At 46.1% G+C, this 25,717-nt stretch overlaps 7 protein-coding genes across 8 annotated transcripts in view; 5 read left to right on the top strand and 2 right to left on the bottom strand.

Moving 5' to 3' along the window:
- Nucleotides 1–101: 101 nt before the first annotated feature.
- On the top strand, nucleotides 102–1,118 carry H257_12089 (hypothetical protein; the record flags this gene model as incomplete). Its single annotated transcript, XM_009839200.1, has 1 exon — nucleotides 102–1,118. The coding sequence occupies one exon, from the start codon at nucleotides 102–104 to the stop codon at nucleotides 1,116–1,118; it is 1,017 nt and encodes a 338-aa protein (XP_009837502.1).
- Nucleotides 1,119–9,162: 8,044 nt separating this feature from the next.
- Nucleotides 9,163–9,548, top strand: H257_12088 (hypothetical protein; the record flags this gene model as incomplete). The annotated part of the gene is made up of 2 exons (XM_009839199.1): nucleotides 9,163–9,336; nucleotides 9,396–9,548. 2 exons carry the CDS (start codon nucleotides 9,163–9,165, stop codon nucleotides 9,546–9,548), a joined length of 327 nt encoding a protein of 108 aa, XP_009837501.1.
- Nucleotides 9,549–10,413: 865 nt separating this feature from the next.
- H257_12087 (hypothetical protein) lies at nucleotides 10,414–11,756 on the top strand (the record flags this gene model as incomplete). The annotated part of the gene is made up of 2 exons (XM_009839198.1): nucleotides 10,414–10,632; nucleotides 11,514–11,756. 2 exons carry the CDS (start codon nucleotides 10,414–10,416, stop codon nucleotides 11,754–11,756), a joined length of 462 nt encoding a protein of 153 aa, XP_009837500.1.
- Nucleotides 11,757–16,302: 4,546 nt separating this feature from the next.
- H257_12086 (hypothetical protein) lies at nucleotides 16,303–17,034 on the top strand (the record flags this gene model as incomplete). Its single annotated transcript, XM_009839197.1, has 1 exon — nucleotides 16,303–17,034. One exon carries the CDS (start codon nucleotides 16,303–16,305, stop codon nucleotides 17,032–17,034), a length of 732 nt encoding a protein of 243 aa, XP_009837499.1.
- A 618-nt stretch (nucleotides 17,035–17,652) lies between these two features.
- Nucleotides 17,653–18,183, bottom strand: H257_12085 (hypothetical protein; the record flags this gene model as incomplete). Its single annotated transcript, XM_009839196.1, has 1 exon — nucleotides 17,653–18,183. One exon carries the CDS (start codon nucleotides 18,181–18,183, stop codon nucleotides 17,653–17,655), a length of 531 nt encoding a protein of 176 aa, XP_009837498.1.
- A 4,131-nt stretch (nucleotides 18,184–22,314) lies between these two features.
- On the bottom strand, nucleotides 22,315–22,748 carry H257_12084 (hypothetical protein; the record flags this gene model as incomplete). The annotated part of the gene is made up of 2 exons (XM_009839195.1): nucleotides 22,315–22,341; nucleotides 22,413–22,748. 2 exons carry the CDS (start codon nucleotides 22,746–22,748, stop codon nucleotides 22,315–22,317), a joined length of 363 nt encoding a protein of 120 aa, XP_009837497.1.
- A 1,709-nt stretch (nucleotides 22,749–24,457) lies between these two features.
- The window catches only part of H257_12083, a 3,504-nt gene continuing 2,244 nt past the window's right edge, over nucleotides 24,458–25,717 (top strand). For both annotated transcript variants that reach the window (XM_009839194.1, XM_009839193.1), the window contains exon 1: nucleotides 24,458–24,844. In XM_009839194.1, coding sequence (XP_009837496.1) covers nucleotides 24,484–24,844 — 361 coding nt within the window. In that variant the 5' untranslated portion in view covers nucleotides 24,458–24,483. The remainder of the gene's footprint in view (nucleotides 24,845–25,717) is intronic.

The raw sequence follows: 25,717 nt of genomic DNA, 5'->3' as shown, positions 1-25,717 counted from the left end.
AGTCGTTGGAGTCGAACTGGCGAAGAGAATATGGTTGGTTCGACCCGTACAACAAGACGAATAAGCTTCCCGACGACGAGGATGGGCACGGCACTTCCGTCATGGGCGTTATGGTGGGAACGAAAGGTATTGGTGTCGCCCCCAAAGCCAAGTGGATTGCGTGCAAAGGGCTCAACTATGGTTTGGAGGAATCCAAGTTGGTGGAATGCACTCAATTCCTGCTTTGTCCCCACGACAAAGACATCAACAAATGTGACCCCAGCAAGGCCCCTCATGTGATCAACGGCAGCTTTGGACATCTCACCAGGAACTTTTATTTGGAAGATATCATTACAAAGTGGAGAGAAGCGAGAATCATTCCCGTATTTGCGATCGGCAACCACGGCCGTCAAGGCTGTACGTATTCAGGTTATCCTGGCATATCCCCTCAAGTGATTGCTGTCGGCAACACTGACTCCTACGATTATTTGGCGTTCGGTTCAAGTTTGGGACCTTCCGTCTTGAACAAAACACTCGTCAAACCCGACATTTCTGCTCCTGGTGAACACATCCCTACCTCAGGACACTCCAGCGACGATAGTTTCATCAGGGCCTCGGGTACGAGCTTGGCCGCGCCTCATGTTTCTGGAGCCATCGCCTTGTACTTGTCTGCCAACAATGGCGCCTCGTACGACCAAGTGTACAGGGCCCTGACCGAGAATGTGGATACGAACACGCTAACTCCACCCAACAAGAACTGCGGTGACATTCCCAACACGCAGTATCCCAACAACCTCTTTGGCCACGGCCGCTTGAACATCTTCAAGGCCGTGGCTGCTAGCATCCGCGGCCTGACTCTTCCCCCGCCATCCGAGTCCACCCAAGTCCTGAACCCGAATGACCTAAGCACGTGTGGTACGTTGGAAGACAACACGCACTATATTGGCGGCGACTTAGCTTCGTTCAATCTGACGACTGTTGAATCCTGCTGCGCTGAATGTAAAAAGACACCGGGATGCAAAGTGTTTGTGTGGTACAACCTCAACGGTGGCTTGTGCCGGCTCAAGGACACCCAAGGCCCAAAGGTAGATGTGGACGGAGCCAAGGCTGGCGTGCTACCAGCCCCAGCCTCAGGATGACGGCCGTAGTTTTAGACCAGCTATTACCTTCGTCAACAAAACTCACCGACAATAATAGTTTGACATTAAACACGCTCAACTTGATATTTCTCAGTATTTGGATAAATAAATACTAGTACTTCGCATCGAGATCATTTGTGTCAAAAGGACGTGTCCGGATACCATTTCGTTGCCAACTCCTGCGATACGCATACTTATTCGGCCGAAAATATCCTGAAAACGGAATAAATAATAATATTATACTCCAACTAGTATATTTTGCGGGATATCGCAACATACCCTGTCACTATGCTCATTGTCAAGTGCCCCTTGACACAAGCTTTTCCATCACATGTGTAAACGACAACGTCCAGACACTTTCCACGGGAAGGTGCCTGGATGGTGTCATTTAATCGTTGGTTGTCAATGTCCACAACTCGTCCGCATGCACCATGTTCCATGATCCCCATCATCCAGCACGGACAATCCATGAAGGAGTTCTGGATGGGATGTCAAGGTTTCAGTGGATTGCCGTGCTGGATGGATGGCGTGTGTGACGGTCGTGTGGGTTAGACGCACAAAACTATCCAAGGTCCCGAGGTTCGGACTCCAGATTCTCTTGGCTTTACCAAGAGGGACAAAGCAAGCAAAGAGTAGATCCAATGTTAGCTGGCTTTTAGATAGATTACTTTTACATTTTGCCTAACATTGGATGATCTATCTAAACGCCAGCTAAGATCACGCGACCATTGAGACCTCTGGGGAAGGACGACCGAATTCAACGATAATCCACCCATCCAACCATATACTACGTAGTACCTTTGTGATGACAATATCACGAGGTCATAGTGTAGCCCATGGCCATGCACCAGCTCCGTCACAAGTGGTTCACAGGACATGGTGCATGTGGACGAGTTGCATAATATAGTCAACCAACCATCCAACGACGAAGGTACCTTCGCGGTGCATGCGGGCGGATGTGGGCAGGTGTGGGCTGTGGAAGCCTTCTACATCCCACACCCCGTAACTGTGCACCACCATCTCGGGTCATACCATACACAAGCGACATCCCCAAGTGCTCCTACCCCTATGACCCACACCACACCTTGCAAACATGGCAGGCTGTTTGGGCTGGACGTTGTTTGTGCCATATTTGGAGGATCGTGCATGTTTGAACGACGCCAGTCATCGTGTTTGGTGGGTTCGGATAGCCTGGGCCATGAAATTATTTCTCATTGGATTGCTTGGCGGTTACACGTACCCCTCATAACTCCACGTCACGGATCCCGTCAAGCAACTAAATCAGGACTAACTGCGTGTCCCTGACATCATTATCACCCTCCAATCTTCGTTATCCACGTCATTCAAACATCATAGCGCCGGCGCTTGGATCTTCTTGATCCCCCATGCGATGTCATCATTCACAGCACTTGCTGGTTTGTCATTGCTTGGGTATCACCGAGTGTCATTGTAACTGGCTCGTAAATGGATTTGACTTCCGGCAACGCCGCGAACTTGCAGACGAGGTCGGTGGGGGCGTTGTTGATGTCCATGGAACATTGGATCCATGTCGTGGCCACTTCCACAGCCGTCGATTCAACTTGGTTGGACAGAAGCGACTTGACCGACGCCTTGAGGCTGCGGGAAATGACGAACATAGTCATCCTCGGCGACATAAGCGAAGATAAACGTATGTCTAAACGAAGGAGTCGAGTTTTGGTGCAAGTCGACTTTGTATTCGATTAAGCTATTCAAAACGTATACTTATGGACTTCAAGTTTTGGCCGCAGGTTACAATGTGATAAAGTCGGACATCTCATCCGACTCAATTCTGATTGGCTTAAATTCGACCTAATTATTTTGCCTTTACTCGGGGTTTCGGGGTTACAGAACTTATGTCTCCCGTCTACGTTTTCTAGCCAGGCGTACAAATATGACCATCTTCATTTGGGACATACTGTACGAAACTGACGTCCAAGTTCAGTGAAACCCCAGGATGATGGCAAATTGGCCATTATAGTGCCAAATGTAATGCAGCTATCTATAGCCGTGGCCGAGGTGTAGGGACGACGACGACCCAAACCAGTGCCAATCGTGCTGTTATAAACGTTTTGGAGCTCCTGCACCGCGAACTTCCACTCACACAAGATATTGCCTTGATTCTTGGTTACGTCCCGCGACTTGATCTTGTACAGCCAGCTAGAAACGACAGTACTAGTACAGTACAGTACCTTAGAGCCTGCTCCACACCTCCAGTAGTACTAACCAACCACTACTACCACATCCACACCCACCACCACAGCAATCAATACTGCTCACCCTACGACCACCACAGTCAGACCTACCACTACACCACTCCTCCAGTAGTACCAGGCTCCAAGGTATTGTTCTGTACTGTTGTTGCTAGTTGGCGGGTTGCAGGCAAAACGTCATTATGTTGTTCATCTGCCATGGTCAAAGCACTTATAACCAATCAATGGATACAGGACATTCGGTCCAACTTTCCTCTGTCAATTTCTCACGTCTGGTTTAGACTTCGCTTTTGTATATAATTAATATTACAACGAACAAGAAAGTCGGACAAACGGTCCGACGATCACTTGGTTTCTGTATACAGTGAACTGGGAAAGAACTCGACACAGTTGCACACAACAATATATGAGTTTGTAAACCACACATCGAGACAAGTTCGAATATTATTTTGTCATACAACACTCGTCTTCGTCTGATAAAATACGAAAAATTCAACTGATGTGATTCGCCACAGCATCACAAAAATATTCAAATTCCACAACTGAGTCCACAGGACTCCAAAACAAACCCATACAAAATCCAACATAACAAATACTTCACTTACACAAAACAAAATCCACCAACAGGTAGCCAAACATCAAAGAATCCAACATAACAAATACTTCACTTAAACAAAAAAAATTCACGAACAGGTAGCCAAACATCAAAGGAGTCAAATGCAGCAGTCAAAAACCATTAAATCCTCATCGTTCGCCCAATAAACTCAATTAAAGAATATAAAAAAAAATTGGCCCAGCGGGACTTACACGCTACGCTCGTGATTCGCTTCGCTCATAGATGGCTCGCATCGCTCGCGAGGGACGCGTGGCAGTGCTTTCTCGAATGACCTTTTCACCGCAGACTCACTCAAACGTTCCCATGCCTTGATCGTGCGTTCAATCATCTTCATTATCTTTTCTGCCGCAAGACTTCACCTGTTTCTGCTGTAGCCACAAAGCGCGAAGCTTGGCCTTCAGTAGCCCCATCACACCAACATCAAGAGGATGCGACACGCTTGTTGCGTTTGGCGGCAGCGGCTCCAAGAAACCATGCAGCTCTTCGTCGACAGTGCGCCGCGACGTGTAAGAGACATGAGCAGTGAGGTTGTCTACCAGGAGGACTGACGGGCCAACCAGCTCATACTTCAACAGCTCCTTGAGGTAATATACCACACACTCTCATTCAACCAAGCTGTTTCTTAAACCGCGTATACGTGTCCATCAGGATACGTTGGGACTTCATCAGTCTCGATCGGCCCTGCGGGTTGCCCACGCACGATGAACAGTATTGGCAGCTTCGTCCCTACGTCACATGTCAGCCGAATGCAGCAATGCACCATGACGGACCATCAGCGCAGGCTCCAAGCACGGTCGCACGCACTCCAAGCACAGCCGTGAGGCGATCGGAATGCTTCTTGGTCGAATCCACTTTCGCGTCTTCGCCAACTTCACACTACGTACGTCGAGGTGGCATGTCGTAGTACACTGCTGTTTCATTTACATTGACGATGTCTCGTAGGGGCTTCTCATCTTTCTTCTCCCAGAAGGTCGCTGCAAACGCATTCTTCTGCTCTTTCAACTCAGCTCGTTTCAGCTTGTAGTAACAAGGTACACGTTGCGCAAAGCCATGGAGGTGGACAAAGCTTTGGCACAGACCCAACAATCCATCGTACCCGGTTCCACTAGCGTCTTTCCGTTGGAGGTACGTCTCGACCCACGATTGCTGATGGGTCTTGATCCATGTGACCATATGGGCAGTGGTCAAGAGGTGGCTGTCGGCTCGAACGGCCTTCATGAAGACCAACAAGTCGTTGGCGAATGGCATGGCGACAGGTCTCCCTTGACCACCAAGCGTCAAGCACCGTTTGTTGCGTTCGGTGGTGAGGTATGTGAAATTCTTACTCAGCCATGTCAGCCAAGTTGTGCGTGGAATACCAATCGTCTAATGCAGAAATAGCCTTATCCGAGAGATTTGTATTCACATAGGCCATGAGTAGCTTGATGCGCATGTCGAGGTTGTACCACCTTTGGACTCGCTGGGGAAGCAGCGGGGCAGGCGTTTCAAAGTTTGAACGTTTCGGTGTTTCCAAGGCGGACCAATCACATATCTTAAATTGAATTCAAGTCACTAATCCAATCAAGTTATGATGTATTTTTTTGCATTTTAGTCTTTGTCATGTGGATTGCATATTTTTATTCGAGTGCAACTGTGTCGAGTTATTTCCCAGTTCACTGTATCCTGTCCGACTTTTAACCACTAATGCATTTTCGAAAAGTATCCACTGGAGGCTGCGGGAACTGATCTACTCTGCTCCTACAATACATAGTTGCCATTTGTATATTAAGCACACTGACAATTTAGTTTAAAAAAAGAATGCATTTCTGTGAATATAGCTAAATCGTGAAAATCTGAGCTACTGCTGCTTGGCCGTTGCTAATTTGTGCTTTGAACTCGAACACAAGCATTTCTTTGGGCACAACACCGTCCATCGCAACCGTAAACCGTGATTTGTGTGGAACGGAGGGTCGTGGCAAATCAATGACTTGAGTGCTGATTGGAGCGGCGCTAAAATTGCCCAGTTGCTCATCAATTGCCGCCGCGAAAGCGTTTGCCCTCGCCCACATTTTTGTCGATGGTTACTCAGCCAACTCTTTTTCAAAGTGGTCAAAAACGGATACCATAGCTGGGGGCCATTCGTAGGTGAGTACCAACGTTGATAGATCTTCGGATGTAATCTCAAGGGTCCCTGCTTTGACCCCCCACATTAAACGCATTTTGGCGAAACTTCAAATATAGCGTGAAAGATGACAAACAATTATTCTATCTTGAGCTATAATTTATAGCATACATAGATATGTTATGTTATAATTTTCTAACATTTAAATGTCATATTTTAAAAAGTATGCAACCGTTTTGTGTGAAGCCAAGCAACTCAGCGCAATCAATTGAGGACGATGCCAATCCTTCAAAATTGAAATTAAAAGTAGTGACCGCTGCTTTCTTCCTCAGGCTGAACTCGATTTGATTCGTGTATGGTGATGATGAACAACGTACTGCCATATCGTTTGAGGATTGTAAAGTTGATCGTTTCCCGCAGCCTCCGGAGATCGAAACTTTGTTAAGTTTGGGGGATGATGCCAACAATATAGTGACTAAAAACTCCCAGCTTTAATCACAATATGATTCAATGCTATGAGATTTGCAGGTTGATTTTCTGTGTATTTCCGCTATGAATACATCTTTGCACCCCCTCAAAAGGAAGTCTAGAATTCAATGTAGTCATGGGGGAAGGACTTTCAACAGTAAAAAAAGGGGGCAACTACCTAGCATTCACATCCCAACCAACGTAATACCTCAAATTAGTACCTTCAAACTTAAATGCCGGATATTACTACCGTGTTCTCTTCACTTATAGAGGTAATATCTCCGTCACAACAAATATTTAGATAACGTTAAGCAAAAAAAGATCAATTTATATTCACACACAGCAGATATGGCGCTAGCACATGTAAATCGTCGTTGTCACAATAAAACTGGTCGCTTTCACACAAAACCAGTCGTCTTCACACAAAACTAGTAGTTATCACAATAATCTCGTCGTTATTGCAACAATTCTGTCGTTATTACAGAACATGGGGCGATGTCACAAGCGCGTCACGTTTAATAAAGTCTTGTGAGTATGAATTTTCCCAGTCCCAATAGAGTCATAGACCAAGTCATGTTGGTGAGTTTGTTGACGATGGTAATAGCTGGTCTAAATAGAGGGTAATGGCATAGCCTTGCTGCATGAGTACAACGATTTAGCCACAAGGGAATGTAATGGAAGCCTGGTGGACACAGTGTACTTCACGACACCAGTCGTCCTCAGTGAAACCTTGCCAGTTTGTGGTGTACTCTGAAATCCACCACCCACTCCACAAGGTGTCATTCTCAAGGTACCGGTAACTAACATGTAAGTTAAGTGTAAATTACAAAGTGTCAAATGTTTGATTTATGTTTGTAAAGTGCGATATTCTGTGCGCTCACATTTTGGCGAAGGTTTCACATTTTGGCGAAGTTTGCTGATATACTCACATATTGGCGATTACCCCATTTCAATGTCGTCATTCTTCAATTTGCCACCTCATACACACTGCTCGCTTGGTCCACGGTGTAAGTGACCCCCTAGCACATTCAGCCATCCGTTGGTACCGCAAGCAAGGTTTATACTACTAGTATCTCTAGGCAGTACATACAGTATGTCTCGACTATAGAAGATATTTTACACAAGCAGCACGAAACACGACCCAGGCGCGATATATGTGGAACTTTGGCGGCTTGTTGCGTAGGTTAACACACTCAGTCACGCCACAAGCCGGCAAAGTTGCTACTGTATGGGAGTCTGATAGCGTGGAGTAAACTTCACACGACTGGTCCAGGTCTCGTCATCGAAGAAGTCACCCTAACCATTCTCACGACTTGACTTTTTCAGCAGGCCTTTTGTCCATATGACTCCCTCGTAAAAGGGGTTTAGGGGAAAGTTTATTTCAAATGGGATGGTTTTTATGAGCGGGTTAGGGGTGAGGTGTTTGGAAAAAGGTTGGTGAATTGAGTTTGGATTATCATTTTTAACCTATACTAGAACCACATGTAGCCCTTCACCAATTATACATAAACGCGCCTGCTCGACTAGGGGCGGTGTGTAATTATCAGATCAATCCAAGCAATACGTATCACGCTAAGAAAAATCAATCGACACACACACACAAGCAGAATGGCTCAGTTCGCAGGTGGTAAATTGAGTTGTGTACCATTCATTACAATCCTCTTCACATCACAGCCAAGGAACGCAGGTAGCCACTAGATATTGTTGCCAAAATCTGATTGGCTAAAACATACAACACACGTGCGTATCACAGGCTCTACACCACACGTTAATTTGTCAATTCTGATGATGGCACATCGCCAGTACTCCATTATTCCGGATAACTAATTTTATCCGACACCCACTTGTAGATTTGGGTGATACAGGTGGACAACGTGCAGCAGCATGGGTAAGTCACACATGATTCTTCTTCAAGTTACGAACCCCCATGGCATGGCGAAGGAATTCGAATTGCTTGACAGGTAGTGCCTTCGTTAGAAGATCTGCGAGCATTTCCTCTGTCTTGCAGTATTGGACTTTGATTCTCTCATTCTCAACTAAGTCTCGAGCAAATAGAAACCTTGTCTCGATGTGCTTAGTTGCTTTGTGATTTCCAGGATTATGAACAATGTCAATTGCGGCTGTGTTATCGCACCAGATAACTATGGGGCCAGTTGGTTGAAATCCCATCTCTATAAGAAGATGACGGACCCACTCACATTCTTTAACGCCTTCGCTTACAGTGCTTGGCGGGAAAACGCTGTCGTCAAGTAGGACATGCATATTATTATAAAGGGCACACATGACAGATCAAATAAACGATTTCGGTTGGATGAAATTGAGTCACTTTTATCGGCAAGATGGTCTGATTACGTTTCAAAACCCACCAATCACAAGAAAGGCACATTCAAGTTCATGTTTTTCAACATGGCTTTCAAAACGAAAAATGCCTCCGATCGAAGGGAAGCTCCAGCAGCGCCGATACACAAACAGTGATCGGAAAACCGTCATTGCTCAGTTTCACGCGTCTGGCTGCGCCAACGAACGGCAGTTCTCTCGGGACGTTGGGATCCCTACGGGACATGGCAAGGCTGGCGGTGCAAGGAGTCCCATATCACATCCAGATCGCGCCACGGCCTCAAGGCCACGATGGGAGGACAAGGCCGCAAATCCATGATCCCCTTCAAGGGCGACATCATTGCGTACATGAGCGAACGGCGGGACAACAACAAGTTCGTTAGAGTGTTTCACCTCATGCAATGGATCCGGCGCAACCAAAAGCCATGGCTCGTGTCCTACATCGAGGCGAAGAAGAACCCGGAGGTTGGTTATGAATCTCTTCGATGTCTGTTGCTTCGGTTTTGTACGCGCAACCGGTTTAGACACCGAAAAGCCTGTGTGTCGAACTCAGTCAAGAGGTGTTGGACTCTGTGTGGCTTGGCTATGCAGTGTACTTCCACACCAAGTATGCTGCCTACCCAAAGCACACCATTCTGAACGCTGACGAAACTGGCCCCCCGGGAGCACCTGGCTGAGATCGGGAAGTCGAGCAAAGTGGACAAGTTCGAAGAGCACTCGGAGCGATTAACGGCACTTTTGACGATTCGAGCTGATGGTAAGGCAATCAAACAACTACTTCTAAAGCCAATGTAGGTGTGAAGTCACACCATTATGTTCATCGTGAAAGGGCAGTCTGGTGGAATCATTAATAAGTGGGAGCTTCCAACGTACCCTGTTGGTCACTGGTATGCCGTCCAAGCAAATGCATGGATGGACGAGCGTGTGTGGATGATGTACCTCGACAATCTGGCGGACCATTTGCTCGAGCCTCCGTCCTTCTTGTCGACAACCTGGAATGCCATGTGTCTGAAAAGGCACATGACAGAATGGCCGAGTCCTCGTTCAGTGTGATTCAACCGCTGCCGAAGAACTCCACGAGCAGGTGCCAACCCCTTGATGTCGGGGTTATGGGACCATTGAAGGCGATGTTGAAGACAGCGTGGCTACTGGAGGACGACGAAGGTCAAGGTGACGATTTGACGCTTCAAGAAAAGCGCATTAAGAGTAGTCGACAGCCGCGAGGGTGCCTTTGGCAAAAACTTTAGCTACAAAAACGCAATAAAGAAAAGTTAATAAAGAAAAGTTGAATATGAAATTGTAGCGCTGGGAAGACGCTAAAAAACTCTAAAGCAAACAGATCTTGAAATGGCATACACGCTCAGACATGATACCGCAAAAGTTGAAAACCTTTCGAATCTAACTCTATTATCAAATAAACTCTTACGTATAATACTAACAATTGCGAGACAGCCAAAAATACAATAAAACTTCAATAATTACACATGCAAACTCACACTGGCTCTGATACTCGACACCAGCCTCACATACCAACTACTCGACATGCTAATGGTAAACGCACAGCTTCGCAAAGAAGGTACCGCTGCAGCCAGCCGCACAGCCGCCCGCTATCTACGGCACAAGGAACAGTTGGTCCAACAGGTGTGGAAAGAGTTTGTCGACAAGGGCACCACAACCACCAAGCCCCAAGCGTCGCCCGACATGTTCCTCCGCACAAGGCTTTCTCTGACGATCACACTGGCACAGATCACCCAAGAATTTGTACGCCAACGAACCGTCGCCAAATATGTTGCTCACTTTCTGCGGTCCCAACACCGCTTGGATTTGATCCAGAGTCGGAGTTCTCCACTCTAGCCGCGTAACGGACGACCCAAAGGGCTCTGTCAAAACTGGGTTACAAAAGGGGAAAGAAAAAAAAGGTCTAGGCCTCCGTATGTCCGATGCTTCTTTACAGCATCGTGATGTATATGTTTCTGATGTGTGTGATATTTTGTCGGGCGATGTCAACCGACGGCCAATTGTATATTTGGATGAGAGTTATATTCACCACCATTATAGTCGGCATGATGATTCATTATATGATCCTAGTGATGAACTTGATCTGGAAGTGAAAGAAAAGCACAAAGGTGAAAGATTTTGTTTTATTAGTGGTTGTATGGATAGCAAACTCTTATGCTTAGATATATTTCAAGTAGGAAAACGAACCGGTAAACCTGAAACAAAGGATTATCACGGAATGTTTGATCATACATATTTTGTGAGTTGGTTTTCCAAACTTCTTTCTATGCTGTTATAGTAATGGACAATGCCAAATACCATAAAGGTCTTCCTATCGTAACGCCTAAATATGGACAAAAAAAGAGTGTTCTACAAAATGCTTGCACGAAGTACGGCATTTCGTTTACAAATGAAACTAAAGCTGCACTTTGGAAAAAGCTAAGTGTGCATGTCAACAAAATTGACATTGAGGTTGTAGCTGTGGCACGTGCCTTAGGGTATCAAGTGGTGTACACACCGCCATACCATAGTGACCTGCAACCAATTGAGATTTTCTGGGCTATTGTAAAATGCCAAGTATAGTACCAAAGTACAATACACAGCGTTATTGATATGGTTATTGATATATGCTAGGTTGGCGTCAGTACACACAGGACACGAAATTCAAAGACGTGTATGTGCGGCTGATGGAAGCTTTTGAGGACTTGGCACCCAGCAGCATCAAGGGCTGTATTCACAAGGCCGACAGACAACTCTACAAGCTGGCCGAGTACATAAAGGGGCTACAAGAAGTCGAAGCGAGTGACAATGAAAGCGTAGAAGGCAGCAGCGATGGCGGCAGCGTGACAGGTAGTAACGACTCGAGTGGAAAAGAATCAGAGATGTAATTAATTTCTTCGATTTTTATTGGTCGCTTCTTAACATCCAGCTTTATTTTGGAAAACTCAGTAAACCTCCCTGTATTGATTCTTTTTGGGCAGGCACTCTCGCGGCTGTCGACTAGTGTAAAGCGCATTGCTATTATCAATCGCACCATTCGTGTGTGGGACAAGATTAGCCCGGAGACCGTAAAGGGTTCCTTTGAAAAGTCAATTCCGACTGTAATGCAATTTTAAGTTGTACGTGTGCTATGTGTGGGAGCTTGTTAGAGTCGGTAGGAGGGTACTCGGGGTAAACCCCCCTCCTGAATGAATCCATTCGTGCAGTCCAATTTGTTCGATTCATGAATTCGACCATTTATGCGACATAAATATGTAACGTTACATTGGAGATTGATTGGCCAATACAATGATCCAATAGGATTTGTTCGTTCTGGATTGTCCCCATTCAAGGTGTCAAATATTATTTTAATTCAAATTTTGCAAATCCTACTCTCCATACAAATTTGAAGTGACATTGACAGTAGCACTGACTGCATTTTTCCGCCAAGCACTGTAATGCAACCAACTCAGATTCTGTAGTAGAAACTGAAATACAAGCTTGCTTGTTACTGCACCACGAGATCCAGACTCCAGCAATTATGACAAGATAACCAGTGATGGATTTACGCTCTTTTTGTTGAGTCGCGAAACTTGCGTCTGTGTAGACTTCAAAGGAAGCACCTGCTTGTTTTCCGTCAATTAGAAGTCCATATGTAGACGTCTCTTTCAAGTATCTTAGTACTCTCAGGGCTGCTTCCCAATGAGAACTATTGTAACAACTCAAATATTTGCTCAATTCCCGAACTGCAATAGCTATGTCGAGTACCACGTACTAAGTGTTGTAGTGACCCAACGAGTCCTCTGTAGTCAAAGGGCTGTGCTGCAATCTGAGTTGAAGTCATTTGAACTTCTGGTTTCAGTTCGACTCTCACTAGCTGTGGAGTGGTTGCTGTTCCATAACCTTCCATCTTGTATTTCGTCAAGAGATCCTTAATAAACTTCTCTTGTGAAAGTGCCATCGTTTTCTGCGACCGATTCCTCTTTACACGAATTTTGAGTATGTAGTTGAAATCGCCTAAATCTTTCATTTTAAAGCGTTGGCCCAGTTGAGATTGTAACTTTTCAACTAAATCTTGGCTCTTAGAGATAATGGTGAGATCGTCAACATTGTCAACTACGATAATCCAATCAATTTCACTATCTCCCACTTTTTGACTATTCAAGCAGTAAAAACCACCTCCCAGAAACTATATTATTGAATGTCGGCAGCTCTTTAAAAACACTGGAAAGGCGGCAAAATCACAATGGCGCCACCGCTCGAGCCTCAGTACCATCGGCTTGCTACTGGCCGACCTGTCATCAAGAACATGAAGAGAAGTACCCACAAGCATCACCGCGAATTCAACACGTACGCTAAGAAGCTGCACATCATCAACTGGCGCGTCCAACACTCCATGGAGTCGGCCATCAACACCTTCTTCAATGGAGTGACTGGAAACGAGCGACAAACTGTGTGGAAAAGGATCTTGCGATGGGAAGCTCAACGTGCTCACATTACACGCGCTGCCAACCAGCCATCAACTAGCCAAAAGCGAACTACATGTCAACCAGGAACCGCCACAACGCTCTCCTACAGCGACGAAGAGAACATTGCTCTCTGGGTAGCAGAACTTTGCCAAGACGGTGTACCCGTCAGCAACCTTTTGCTTCAATGCAAGGCATTGGAAATTGCGGCTGACCTGGGCCTATCCAAAGATCAGTTCAAGGCAAGTCCAACATGGATCAAGAGTTTCATGAAGCGTTGGGGACTTGCCATTCGAGTCATAACACGTTCCGGCCAGGCCAACCTTGAAGACGGACAGCAGGCTCTAGCAGAGTTCAAGACAACTATCAGACAGATCATTCTGGACAACGACATTGAAGACATCTACAACGCAGATCAAACGGGGATCAACTACGAGTACATACCGAAGCAAACAATCAACAAGGAAGGCGCGAAGACTGTGTGGATCAAGTGTTCAGGCCACGAAAAGGACCGAATGACCGCCATGCTTCTGGCTGATGCCAAAGGCGCCAAATACCCACTGTTTTTGGTCCTAAAAACACAAGCGTCAAAAATCAAGAGTGTCGTACAAGAAAACCTTACCCAGCGAAATGGCTTCGGGCGTCGTGTTTGGAATGAAATCACCGAATTGCACGACAACTTTCCCCTGCGCATCTACGGCAGCCCGTCAGCTTGGTGGAACAGCGACATCTCACTCCATTTTTTGGGATACCACTTTGGCCGTCGACGAGGCACGTCTGCAAAGTACGTGCTGCTCCTGTGGGATGACTATAGTGCTCATTTTACCGAGAACGTTACCGTCCGTGCCGAAGAGCTACGAGTGCTCCTTTCTCGCGTGCCGCCAACGTTTATTTGGATGTGCCAGTCTGCGGACGTTGCCTGGATGAAACCGATCAAAGCGTTAATGCGTCGCAAGTGGGTTGAATTTTTGCGTACCCAAATTGCTGAAAATCATGGCGGCGGGGGCAAGGCTTTCTGGCTTGGCAGCCCTGATCGCTGGGACCTGGTGGAATAGATTTCGGACGCCTCGAACACGTTGACTACAAGCACAGTGATCAAAGGATTTGTGAAATGTCAAATCATCGAACCCCCCTGGAAACGCCGTGGAGACCTGCGACTTCTTTGCTGAAGACATCGTGACCGGCCAAATATTACAAACTGTCGTAGATAGTGGTGAGTTTGAAGTGGTTGAGATGGCGGAAGATCTTCCTGAAGAAGTGCTTCAGGACGCTTGAGGACTATAAAAAAGTGTATCAGATAATCATGCTTTTCGATATTACATGAAATAACATACCGCTTTGTGGGTTTTTGGGCACTCTTGACTTTTCCTGAACGAAGACCATGAGTTCAGGGACTCCTCCGAATACCAAAGGAACAAGACAGGGCGGTATCCGGCCCAGAAATATCAACGGGCGAGACCGAAGCGGTCCCGTGACTTCAGGGAACGCGGTCCATTTGACACTGCCTTGCTGTAACTCCCCGAAATCGGTACAGTAATGCTAATTCATGCTCGCAGGAAAGGTCGCCCGCCATCGTATCCGGACGGCATCCCGATGGAAGTGTGCAGTACATGGCAAAATGGAAGTGAGCCTCTTGTTTGTCTTTGAATCCGTTGAAATATACAATAGACATTTTTGTTCTTTTTTCTTGGCGTTACATGACTAGTTTATCTTTGACAGGGCTGTGGCAAACTATAACCTCTTGGCATGAATACTTAGTATGTTTGGGATTGCAGGAAATACTCTGACAAAGTAGGTAAGAATTACACAGAATATAAATTTATAAAGGTAACTGGCACATTCCATCAACCACCTCACCACATCTTTTCTCAATTGACAAATCATCTAAAGTACCATTGTCAATAAGCGAATTGTATTAATCGTCAATTGCTGCACGCCATTGAGAACTATAATTTCCAGATAATGCTTCTTTTAATGATCGTGGAATTGGGATACGATTTGAATCAATTCGTTGATTGGTGATATGTCCAACATTGACATCATGAACTAGTTCATTATTTTCTAGTTGTCGTAGCCCAACTTCAAGGAGGTTTAGGGCTTGACTGGAATTGAGATGCTCAACTCGCGGGTGAACGTCAGGAAGTAAGACCACTTCACGATGACTGCGAGACGATGCATTACAATTATATTCAAGGTAATGCGATGGCTTACGCTTACTGCGTACAGGAAGAGGAAGCGGTTGAACAGTGGTGTCCTCGACGAACGAATGACTCCCACTAACACTGGAATCAGTAGAACGAGCACGTTTATCAGATTGTCGCTCATTTGTATATCGCTCCACATGGTTAGGAAACTTTCGTTTACCATCCGATGTAAGTTCTTTAGTGTCATCATTTACGTCTAAATGATGCTTAACCGGTACGTCTGCCATTACACAGGATGGAATAGCGATATCCACAGACGAGTCAGAATGTATAGTGGGTGGCAAAAGTCTTCGTACCCCACATGACATTTTTCATCATTTGACTATAACTTTTGACATATTAATAGGTTCGGCAAGGTAAATATATTTCCATACAGATTAACATCTGCTCTATCTATAGGATGCTGATTGGGCACAAACGAATGAAAACTGAACGTGAAAACATGAAAACAAAACATATGATACAAAAAAATCGATTCAAAAGTCTTCGTACCCATTGCCAAATATTGTTGTAGCTCACACACTGGGGGACTTCCAAAACGGCGCAAACTTCTTTTGAACCCACTGTGGTACAAAATTTATCCGTACTGTGAGTGAATATTATTGAGCCGATGCTGAAAAGCTTCGACCAAAACCGATTCAAATTGGTCAGCCATTGAAAAATGCATAGCTGTGATAGGATAAAATAAGCCAATCAAAACCTTGTGCAGAATTGTTGCCCAGTTGTGTCGAAGTCACTTGACGATGTGCAGAATTGTTGCCCAGTTGTGTCGAAGTCACTTGATGATGTCCCCCAACAAGATCATGGCAAAGCCATCACGAGGCAAAGGATGGACAGACCCCGAGGTGCACGTGATGCTTGATGCTGTCGAAGTTCACCTGCCTTGGGGGCCAGCGCACTGGGACATCATTCGAGAGACGTACAACACGTCAATTCAAGCGAACGACGGGTGGCCAGCACGCGACGTCGACAGCATCCGGCGAAAGTTCAAGGTTCTTCGAAGTATCCGCAAACCCACTGGCGACCCCATGTGTCCACCCACCGTAACAAGAGCAAAGAGACTCCAACAAGCAATCGAAGCAGCGATGGGAGTCTGCGACTTGCCATCTTGCGAGCAGCCCCCCAATGAGGGCAACGACAGCGAAGGCGCTTCGGACGGTTATGCTGCTCCCATTGACGCGTTGGTTGAGTGCGATGCGGTCGCCACTCAACGAACTGGGTTATCGCCTGCAGAGTTGATCGCCTTGGGAACGTTGCGTGGTGCAGAGCCTGCTAGGAGCGAAACTGCGGTTCGCCGTCGCAATATTGACGACATGCTGAATGCTTTGGCCGACAACAAAATCGAGAAACAGCAACGCATGGAATCTGGTATGCATGGTGCTACATTGATTGACTTTGTTATGAAAATGGAGGAGCGTGATGCAGCATTCCGAACCCAGCAGCTTGAGATGCAAGAACGACGCGAGAAATTCGATCAATGTATGCTAGCTGTATTTACTAAATTGCTTGATAAGTAGTAACAATTAGACTGATACAGTTTCATAACTAATGTGCTTCGCTACATGAAAGTAGTAAATGTTTCCACTTTTGACTCGCATGATACTAGTACTTGACCTTAAGAAGCACATTCCTAGTACTCCAAGTGTTATTCAACCTTGCATTACCGATTTAATTTGTGAAATACCAGTTCGTCTAACCCTAAAATTATACAGCATGAAAATGTTTTGCAAGCGCAAGCTACGTAATGTTGGATTGCATGGAAGTGGTAAAAGCAGCTGTCGATAAACTTGTTCGGTTGCACCCATACCCCATTCAGCGGCCTGACGAATTGAAGTTAATGCAACACTCATTCGGAGTAAACCAGCTCTGCACTGAAGTGATGCACGATCCATGTCGCCATCTTTCAACGGCGTCCTAATCTTGCCGAATAGATCACCCGACACCCGAAACGCTGAGTCGGACACCACACCATGACCGGCAAGAGTTGCATCTGGATCCAACAACTTGTCCCGAAGCGGTGAGCTTGTGTCAGCGTCGTTCCAGCTACCGACAAAGTTGTGGCGCCCCCATACGATTGTTCCGTCCGCACCGAACAGCAGCGTGCCAGTCACAAAAGTACTGTGCAACCACCCATTCTAGTACGCATTCTGGAGGTCCACTGCTGTTGGTGCTTTGACTGGGTAGTTTTTGCCGTCAAGGAAGCCCCACACGCCACGCACAAGTGGTTCCACACGGCTGATAAGAACTCCCCATTCCCGTTGCTGACGTTTTGTTGGATAGCGGATTCCCGCGGTAGGAAGCGTCTTCAATGCAGCCGATAAGGCCAATTCGGCTTTGTGGAGCGTTCGAGCAAGGGTAGCTGGCGGCATGCCAAACAGTGCACAGAGTGTTTTGCCTTCGCATGGTGCACTGTAGAAGTGCAAAACCAGCGAAAGTGCTTCGTTGATGCTGTTTATCTTTGGTGGTCTTCCACCACTTCCACTGAGATGGTGAACAGGGTAGTGCTTGGCAAAGGAGACGAGCAAGAGGTCAAACGTCTCGGGATCAAGCGACACAGACGTGACGAACGAGCTCCAGTCGCGGGCGGCGTACATGGTTGCCCACGGGGTCGGATTTTTTGCGATGAGGGATGGCGAGGTCAAGTAATGACGCTCCTTGAGAGCCATCCGTGTTCTTAACAAAAGTAGCACTTGCTCATCGTCGGCGTCCGAGTTCCCGTCATCCTGCGCCAGCAAAAGCAGTCGCCACCACTTAATCAAACACAATGAAGGTACTTGTATTTGTTTATAGTATGGTATAAATTTTGTAAGTTATAAATTGAGTCGCTTGGCTTACTTCTTTGCTGAGACTCTATTTGCGTCTCAGCAAAGAAGTACGGGTGAATTGAATTATAATTCCCGATGAAAATCGTCGACTCAAAGAAGTTTGCGACGGTTTTGGAAGTCCCCCACTACTTCACCAAATCATTTCATTAAGGGGCTCTTCCAAGTACCGTCGTACTTTAAACCCAATATGCGTTCCCAAGTAAGTTTGTCGTTATTTGATCGCAATTTGGTCGTGCTTTTGTCGTGTTTTCTGCTTCCACGTGATTGGCTAGCGATGGTTTTGTCGTGTTTTGGTCCATCGTGTTTTGAGGTTTTCAGCGCGCACGGATTGGACAAACCTATCCAATCACAGTGGCATATGCTTACATACTAATTTTCATATAAAGACCAATGTGCTTGCTCACCAGCGAAATTTACTGGAACGGTGGCGACCTGCCCTAGATCCAAGCACAAGGCCTAGGTCATACGAGTTTTAGGAACATGTACATTTACAAGAAGCATGATAGCTATGCCTAGCTATAGCTTTGAAGTCTCCTCCATGATGTTCCGCAGCCTCTCCTCGTACATAACAGCAGTCGATTCGTGCCGTGCCGTGAGCAAGACATGGTACGGCTCGCTGTCAGCACAGGTATTGTCATGGCTGCCGAAGCGTCCACAGCGGTACTGTGGCATGACCCCAAAGGTATCCTGCGAAAGTGGGATTGATTTCACAGTTCCTGGTGGTGCAGTTGACGAGAACACGTCCACTAATGGCGGCTCCGACCAACCTCGGCATGGACTTGCAGGCCCAAGGTGCGAGTTGAATATCCAATATTCAGATCAAGTAAAACGTAATCCAATCATTTTAACCTACTTGGGATGCACAAATACTGATTTCCCTCTGACTTTTAAACGGGGCAAATCTATAATTTTTATAATCTTATACTTATTAACTTACACAGAAAGTTTTGAAAATTCAAATGCTAAGAGTGAAAGGCATCAATACTGTAGCGTTGTGTTATTTTGAAACATGAAGGTGCGCATGTCTTTGGTTGACAAGCATGAGTTGTGTGCTGAGCATACTCGTCGCCCGGAAGGGACGTACTCTGAGCTGGCGGCATGGGCGGCGAACACATTTGCACTCGTTTCCACTCCAACAAAAGCTACAATTGGGAATGTAATTAAACGACATGCCAATCTGCAAAACCGAGCGGACAACAAATTTCGTTCGATTAACCGAGACGTTAAGCTACCAGCCATCGAGAATGAAGTCCTCCAATGGGTACTACGCTGTGAGCAACTGGGCGTCTGCATCACCGGAGAACTCATCCGGAAGCAGGCGGGCGTCTTTTGTGACGTGCACGGGATCCCCGAAGACGAACGTATATCCTTTTCAAAAGGATGGTTACACAAGTTCCAACGAAAACACGGACTCACCAGCAAGCTCCAACACGGTGAAGCCACTTCCATGCCGCTCGCTGCAGTCCTTGAAGGGCGACAAGATGTCCTAAACGCAACGAGTGATTACAATCGTCAAGATGTCTACAACATGGACGAAACTTCCTTTTTCTACTGCTTGTCCCCCCACCGCTTGATTACACGGCATCGAGTTCCCGGAACAAAGAAGTCCAAAAAGCGCAATACATTGGCCCATACGACCAATTCTGACGGGTCTGACGTCGTTGACCCCCTTTTCATTGGCACGGCAGTGCAGCCTAGATGCTTTAATCACCAGACTGGACAAGAATTGGGTTTTGACTACCACACCAGCAAGAAGGCTTGGATGAATGGTCGTATATTCAACACGTACCTCGATTCCTTGAACAAGCGTATGGTGGCCGAGGATCGAAAGATTTTGCTGTTGGTCGACAATGCGCCGCCGCATATCGCGTTGGATGAGCACCAGTTGACAAGTGTGAATCTGAAGATGCTGCCACCAAATACGACAGCTTACCTTCAGCCGCAAGACGCAGACATCATTGCACTTTCAAGGCAAAGGTGAAACAATGGCAGCTTCAAAACGCCCTGGATCAAATTCAAGAAGTCATGGAAGGACGTCAAGATCGGTTGTACGAAGTACCCCTCGTCGTTGCAATGGGCTGGGCGAAGGAAGCATGGCGCGCAGTATCGCCATCGACGGTGACCAACTGCTGGAATCGTACGAGCATACTTGATAGTGACTTGGCTGCCTTTAGTGGGCATGTGACTGCAATGAGTGTCGAATAGGAGTTCATTTTTACTGGTTGTCATGGGTTATAGCAATAATTAATACCTTCAAAAGATTATATACTGTGGAATATGTATAATGTTGGTCGTTTAAAAGTTGGATGGAAATCAGTACCCAAAACACGATCAAATCATGACTCGCCATTGTACTGTGAAAAAGTGATTTCAAAGTACGACGGAAACGATTCTGATTGGCTCCGTTCTTTTTTGAAAGTTACTTGGAACAGCCCCTAAACATTCAATTCACTTATCAAAGTGAACTGCATCCACTACACCATCAAAGCTACACTAATAGCATGTCAAACGACGCTCCATGTGCAAGCAAGGAGCTCTCACACGAACTGCGCTCCCTTGTTGTATCCAAGCACCTTGACGGGATGGGCTATGGCAAAATCGGCTCATGCTTGAGTATCCCCAAGTCAACAGTCCAAAGCATCATCAAAACGTATAAGAATCACAACCAAACGAGGCCACTCCCCCGCTCTGGTCGACCTCGTACAACAACTCCCCATGATCATCTTGCGCCTCAGTGCTGAGTCTCTACAAGAAACGTTTTCTGTGTTCCACGAGGAGGACATCTCTCAACCACCATCCGTCGGTGCATCCGGGCTGTTGATTTGCATGGTCGTGCAGCAAGGCGCAAGTGTACGTCATCGGGTGACGTAAATTTAGATTCACTTTGTCAACCACTTTCATAACTTTCTGGTGGTTGAAGCAGGTCAACAGCACGAAGTTCAGTGCTAGTCGGTGGGGTCGCCACGTCAGCGAATGCTTTCTCTGTAATCGCTCGGGTGTGTTCGTGGTCAAAGGTGACATCCCTCGAAATGAGAAAGCGATTATTATGTATATCCAGCAGACGATATCCCTTGTAGTCCTCTGCCACACCTAAAAGGCGACATTTTAACGCACGACTTTCCAATTTCTTGTCCTTTCGTAATTCCTTTGGAATATGCGCATAGCAGATGGCTCCCCAAGGTCTGATATTACTCACATCAGGTACCTCACCATGTAGTACTTCGAAGGGTGTTTGTCATCAAGTCTTTGAGATGGTGTCCTACTTTTGAAGGTACGTGGCATACATAAGAGCCTCAGGCCACCATTTGGACGTCATGTCAGCATCTAATAGCATGCACCTGACCTTGGCAAACTTGCTTTGATGGTCTCTCTCAACAGAGCCATTCTCTTCCAGTGAGTATCGATTTGACTTCTCGTATTTTACACCGAGTTTTCGAAAAAACTTAGAAGTGATTTGTTGTTAATTGTAAACTCAGTCCAACCATCAGTACGCACTCGAAGTACGACACTGTCACACTGTCGCTAGACGAGTTTCACGAATTCTTTGATACTAGTTGGAATGATGTCCTTTGTTGAGTGAAATGTAGCCCATCGATACGACGTCGCATCATCAACAATTGAACAGTAGTACCTAATATGTCCAAATGTGCCATACATTCCAGCTTGTTTAAGGGGGCCACAAGTGTCCATATGAAGTGAACCAAGCGGGTCGGGGTGCCTACTGCCGATCAACCCTTTCTAGGACATTCCACAATGCTTTACGCGGACACATGTCCTGCAAAAAACTCGTAATCCACGTAAACAGTCAAGGTGAATATGAGGGGCACACCGTTGACAGTACCCTTAGTTAACATCGAAATCAACGTCACAGTATTGACCGCAACTCTCATGTGTGTATGAACGAGTTTATAACCACCAGCAAATGCAAATGTGAATCCAGAATGCATTGTTAAGTTGGTTAGAAAACTAACGTCACCGGTCATGTGGTGACCGCAACCACTATGGAGTACCCATTCATGACTACTCATTTCACGACGAGTTAGTAAATTCGGACACAGTAATTTTAATACCTGGTCCATCTTTACGGATAGGTCACGCATGTATGCCGCCATCGTCTCGACACGAGGAGTGGATGTCGTGGCCACAGCCAAGGCGGGCGAGTAGGACAGCATGTCGCTGTCATCAGGGAACGAAAATATGTCGTCCATAGACATGTTCGGCAGGTCAAATTCTTGACGGCTTGGAGGCACTTCTTCACGCGTCACGACAGCGCCGCAGGCCACTTCGGTGCGAACATCACGACCCTTGGGCACCGCATCTTCGATTCGCCGAGGTTCTTCGAAAATCGAACTTCGCGCCCAGCCTCGTCGAAAATCATCCTGGCGCTTAGGGCAATCCCACTTCATGTGGTCCACGCCGTTGACGTTGTATTTTCCTTCACAGTAGAAGCACTTGCGGCTTTTTGGAGTTGCCTTGGAAAACGCCTTTCCAGTGTCATAACGCTTGCATTGATTGGCTAGATTTCCGGATGATTTTCGTTTCCGATAGTTCTGATTGGAGGAAACGTTAGCATTGCTAACCGGCATATCCAGTCGTTGAGTTTGACCTCCAATGGTCAAAATTGCATGTTTCTTCTTTTGACCAAAAACTCCAACAAGTTTAGCCTCTACCCTAGCTAGGTTAAAAGACCCATCGTACCTGATTTGTGCACCATAAAGCTGAGAGGGTAGTTCATTCAATACCATGTAAATGATCAAGTCATCTGTCACACTGTCGCGACCAAGGTGTTGAGGAGATTGGGCATTGATCAGGTTCTTGAGCGACTTCATCTCACCAAACCATGACTGGATGTTGTCAAATGGTTTTTGAGCCGTTTTAATCAATTGACCCATATAACCCAGTCACAGATGAAACATTCGAAGTCCCGTAGCGACTTTCGACTTCAGACCACACCTCATGCACAGGAGTTTTTCCACAGTCGTGTCGCGTAGCTGCTGGACAAACGACTTAGGTAGAAGACTATAGAGGTAGAAGCGAACTTTTTGCTCTGTTCTCTTCCGATTGTACAAGTGCTACCGGCCATGCGCTTCATTGCCAGTCGAGATAATCGGCGGCTCGCAATGCAGACAATCCTCATATTTGATTTGAGGCTCGGGCAATGATTTTGGTTCCCTTAAGTAGTTACCAACCATCTCAAGGGTCATTCCCTCCAGGTAGCTAACAAAGCTTTGGGACCACACACGAAACTAGGATTTTCTTTCCGTCGAACACTAAAAGCGCCAAGTCCGAGGTAGATTTTGATGAAGCAGACGAGATCAATATACTTGAAATATCATATCAATCCAAGCAATACGTATCACGCTAAGAAAAATCAATCGACACATACACACAAGCAGAGTGGCTCAGGTCGGAGGTGGTAAATTGAGTTGTGTACCATTCATTACAATCCTCTTCACATCACAGCCAAGGCACGCAGGTAGCCACTAGATTGTTGCCAAAATCTGATTGGCTAAAACATACAACACACGTGCGTTTCACATGCTCTACACCACACGTTCATGATGGCACATCACCAGTTTTCCATTTTTCCGGATAACTAATTTTATCCGACAGTAATCTTCGGATTTTACTTCGCTCAACTCTTGGAGGGACGGATAAATCCTTACGGAAATAATCCGGGGAAGCCGGGGATCGAACCGTTGAGTTAAGAAACCGATGCTCTACGACTGAGCTATTTTACCTCCCTGGTAGGAGGGGTTTGGGCGGCGTTGTTAATAGGGGGAGTCAATATAGGAATTTTCGTGGACTTTGAAACTCAAATTAATATTCTTTTGTATTGTTAATTCGCTTGCTCGAAAAGCAAATGGAGTCAATTTAGAATCTAAAGTGTTTTCTGATCTGATCTGTACAATACAGTACTAGTACAATAGTTGGGGATTACGAAAGTAATAGCCGGATAATCCATAGGACTGCGAAACAAATAGTTTCGTCTGAGTTTCGTAACCCCAACCAATCCAGATTTACAGTACTTGATATTTGTATACCTATCGAGTAATCGACAGATTGGCTGGGATTACGAAACTTCTACGAAAGTGGTTATCCGTAGCAAATACCGCATAACTTACAAGGAGTTTTTGTTTGATGGGCCGGAAACGTCAGGCTGACGAGAGCGAGGCCGAGGCAGGCGACGACGTCATACGCCTTCGTCTACTGGAGGGTACAAGGCAGCATTACAACACCATGGTCTCGCACTTCAAGCGATGGCTGCAAGCCAATAACCCGGTGCATGTTGTGGGCGAAACCATAATGTTACCTCTTCCAGAGAATGTGTGCAAGATGTACCTCTCCTACGTGTCCGTGAAACGCGACAAGCAAGGTAACGAGCTGTTGCCAAGAACGTTCAACACGGCATCGACAGTCAACGGGTACAAGAGTGCGATCAAGTTCTTGTACAAGGAGTCCAGCATGGAAGTATCGTCCGAAGTGGACTCAACACTTTCAGGTACATTTGTTTCTAAACTATTTTAATACTACGCAGTATTTTTTATTAGCATTTTCGGATGGGTACAAGCGACATGTGGCCCAGATGAAGCAGAACGGGAATATGTCAATCAATGAAGGCAAACGTCCTGTATCATTTTCAGGTATACTACTACGTAGTAGTGTTTATGAGTTGTGGCCAAATTTAATATATACATAGGGTTCGTGTTTTTAGCCGCGAAAGCATTGGGGAATGTATCGGTTCACAACCAATACCTCAACGTCCACTGCTTTTTGCTGTTCAGTTGGAATTTGATGGCAAGGGCAGCGTCCGTTGGTTCAATTCGATATGATCACATCTCTTGGAATGGTACACTAAATAATATTATAATGTTTTAAAGGAGTCGTTGAGTATTTAGTAATTTAGGGGATGCAATGGTTGTCAAGTTTGGTCTGATGAAGAATGATCAAGAGGGAAAGACTTGCTTCCCTAAGCATGTCTTTGCCAACCCAATGAATCCCACTATCTGCCCTGTGTTGAGGTATTATATTCAGTATGTTTTGACAATTAAATTATGCTGAATTACAATAATATGTTGTGTTGTAGCCTCGCCGTGCTCGTGTTTACCAGGGGGTCGAGGCGTGAGGGTACTTCCACCCTTGTATTTGGGGCGAATGCAAAGGAACGGTTTTCTGCGTGGCTGACCAAGACCTGCCAGGTGCACCGTGACGAAATTGTCGCCCTTGGACTGAGTGTGGAGGACCTGGGAACTCACTCCTTTCGTAAAGGGGTGGCCACTGCTATTACAAACACTCCGGGCGGGCCACCGACGACGTCAGTTTGGTTGAGGGCTGGTTGGAGTCTCGGTAACGTTCAGGGCAGATATATTTTCTC

The sequence above is a fragment of the Aphanomyces astaci genome (genome assembly GCF_000520075.1).
Source record: "Aphanomyces astaci strain APO3 unplaced genomic scaffold supercont1.38, whole genome shotgun sequence".
Classification (NCBI taxonomy): domain Eukaryota; phylum Oomycota; class Saprolegniomycetes; order Saprolegniales; family Verrucalvaceae; genus Aphanomyces; species Aphanomyces astaci.
The sequence above is the reverse complement of the archived record's forward strand: the minus strand, read 5'-3'. Positions and strand labels throughout refer to the sequence as shown.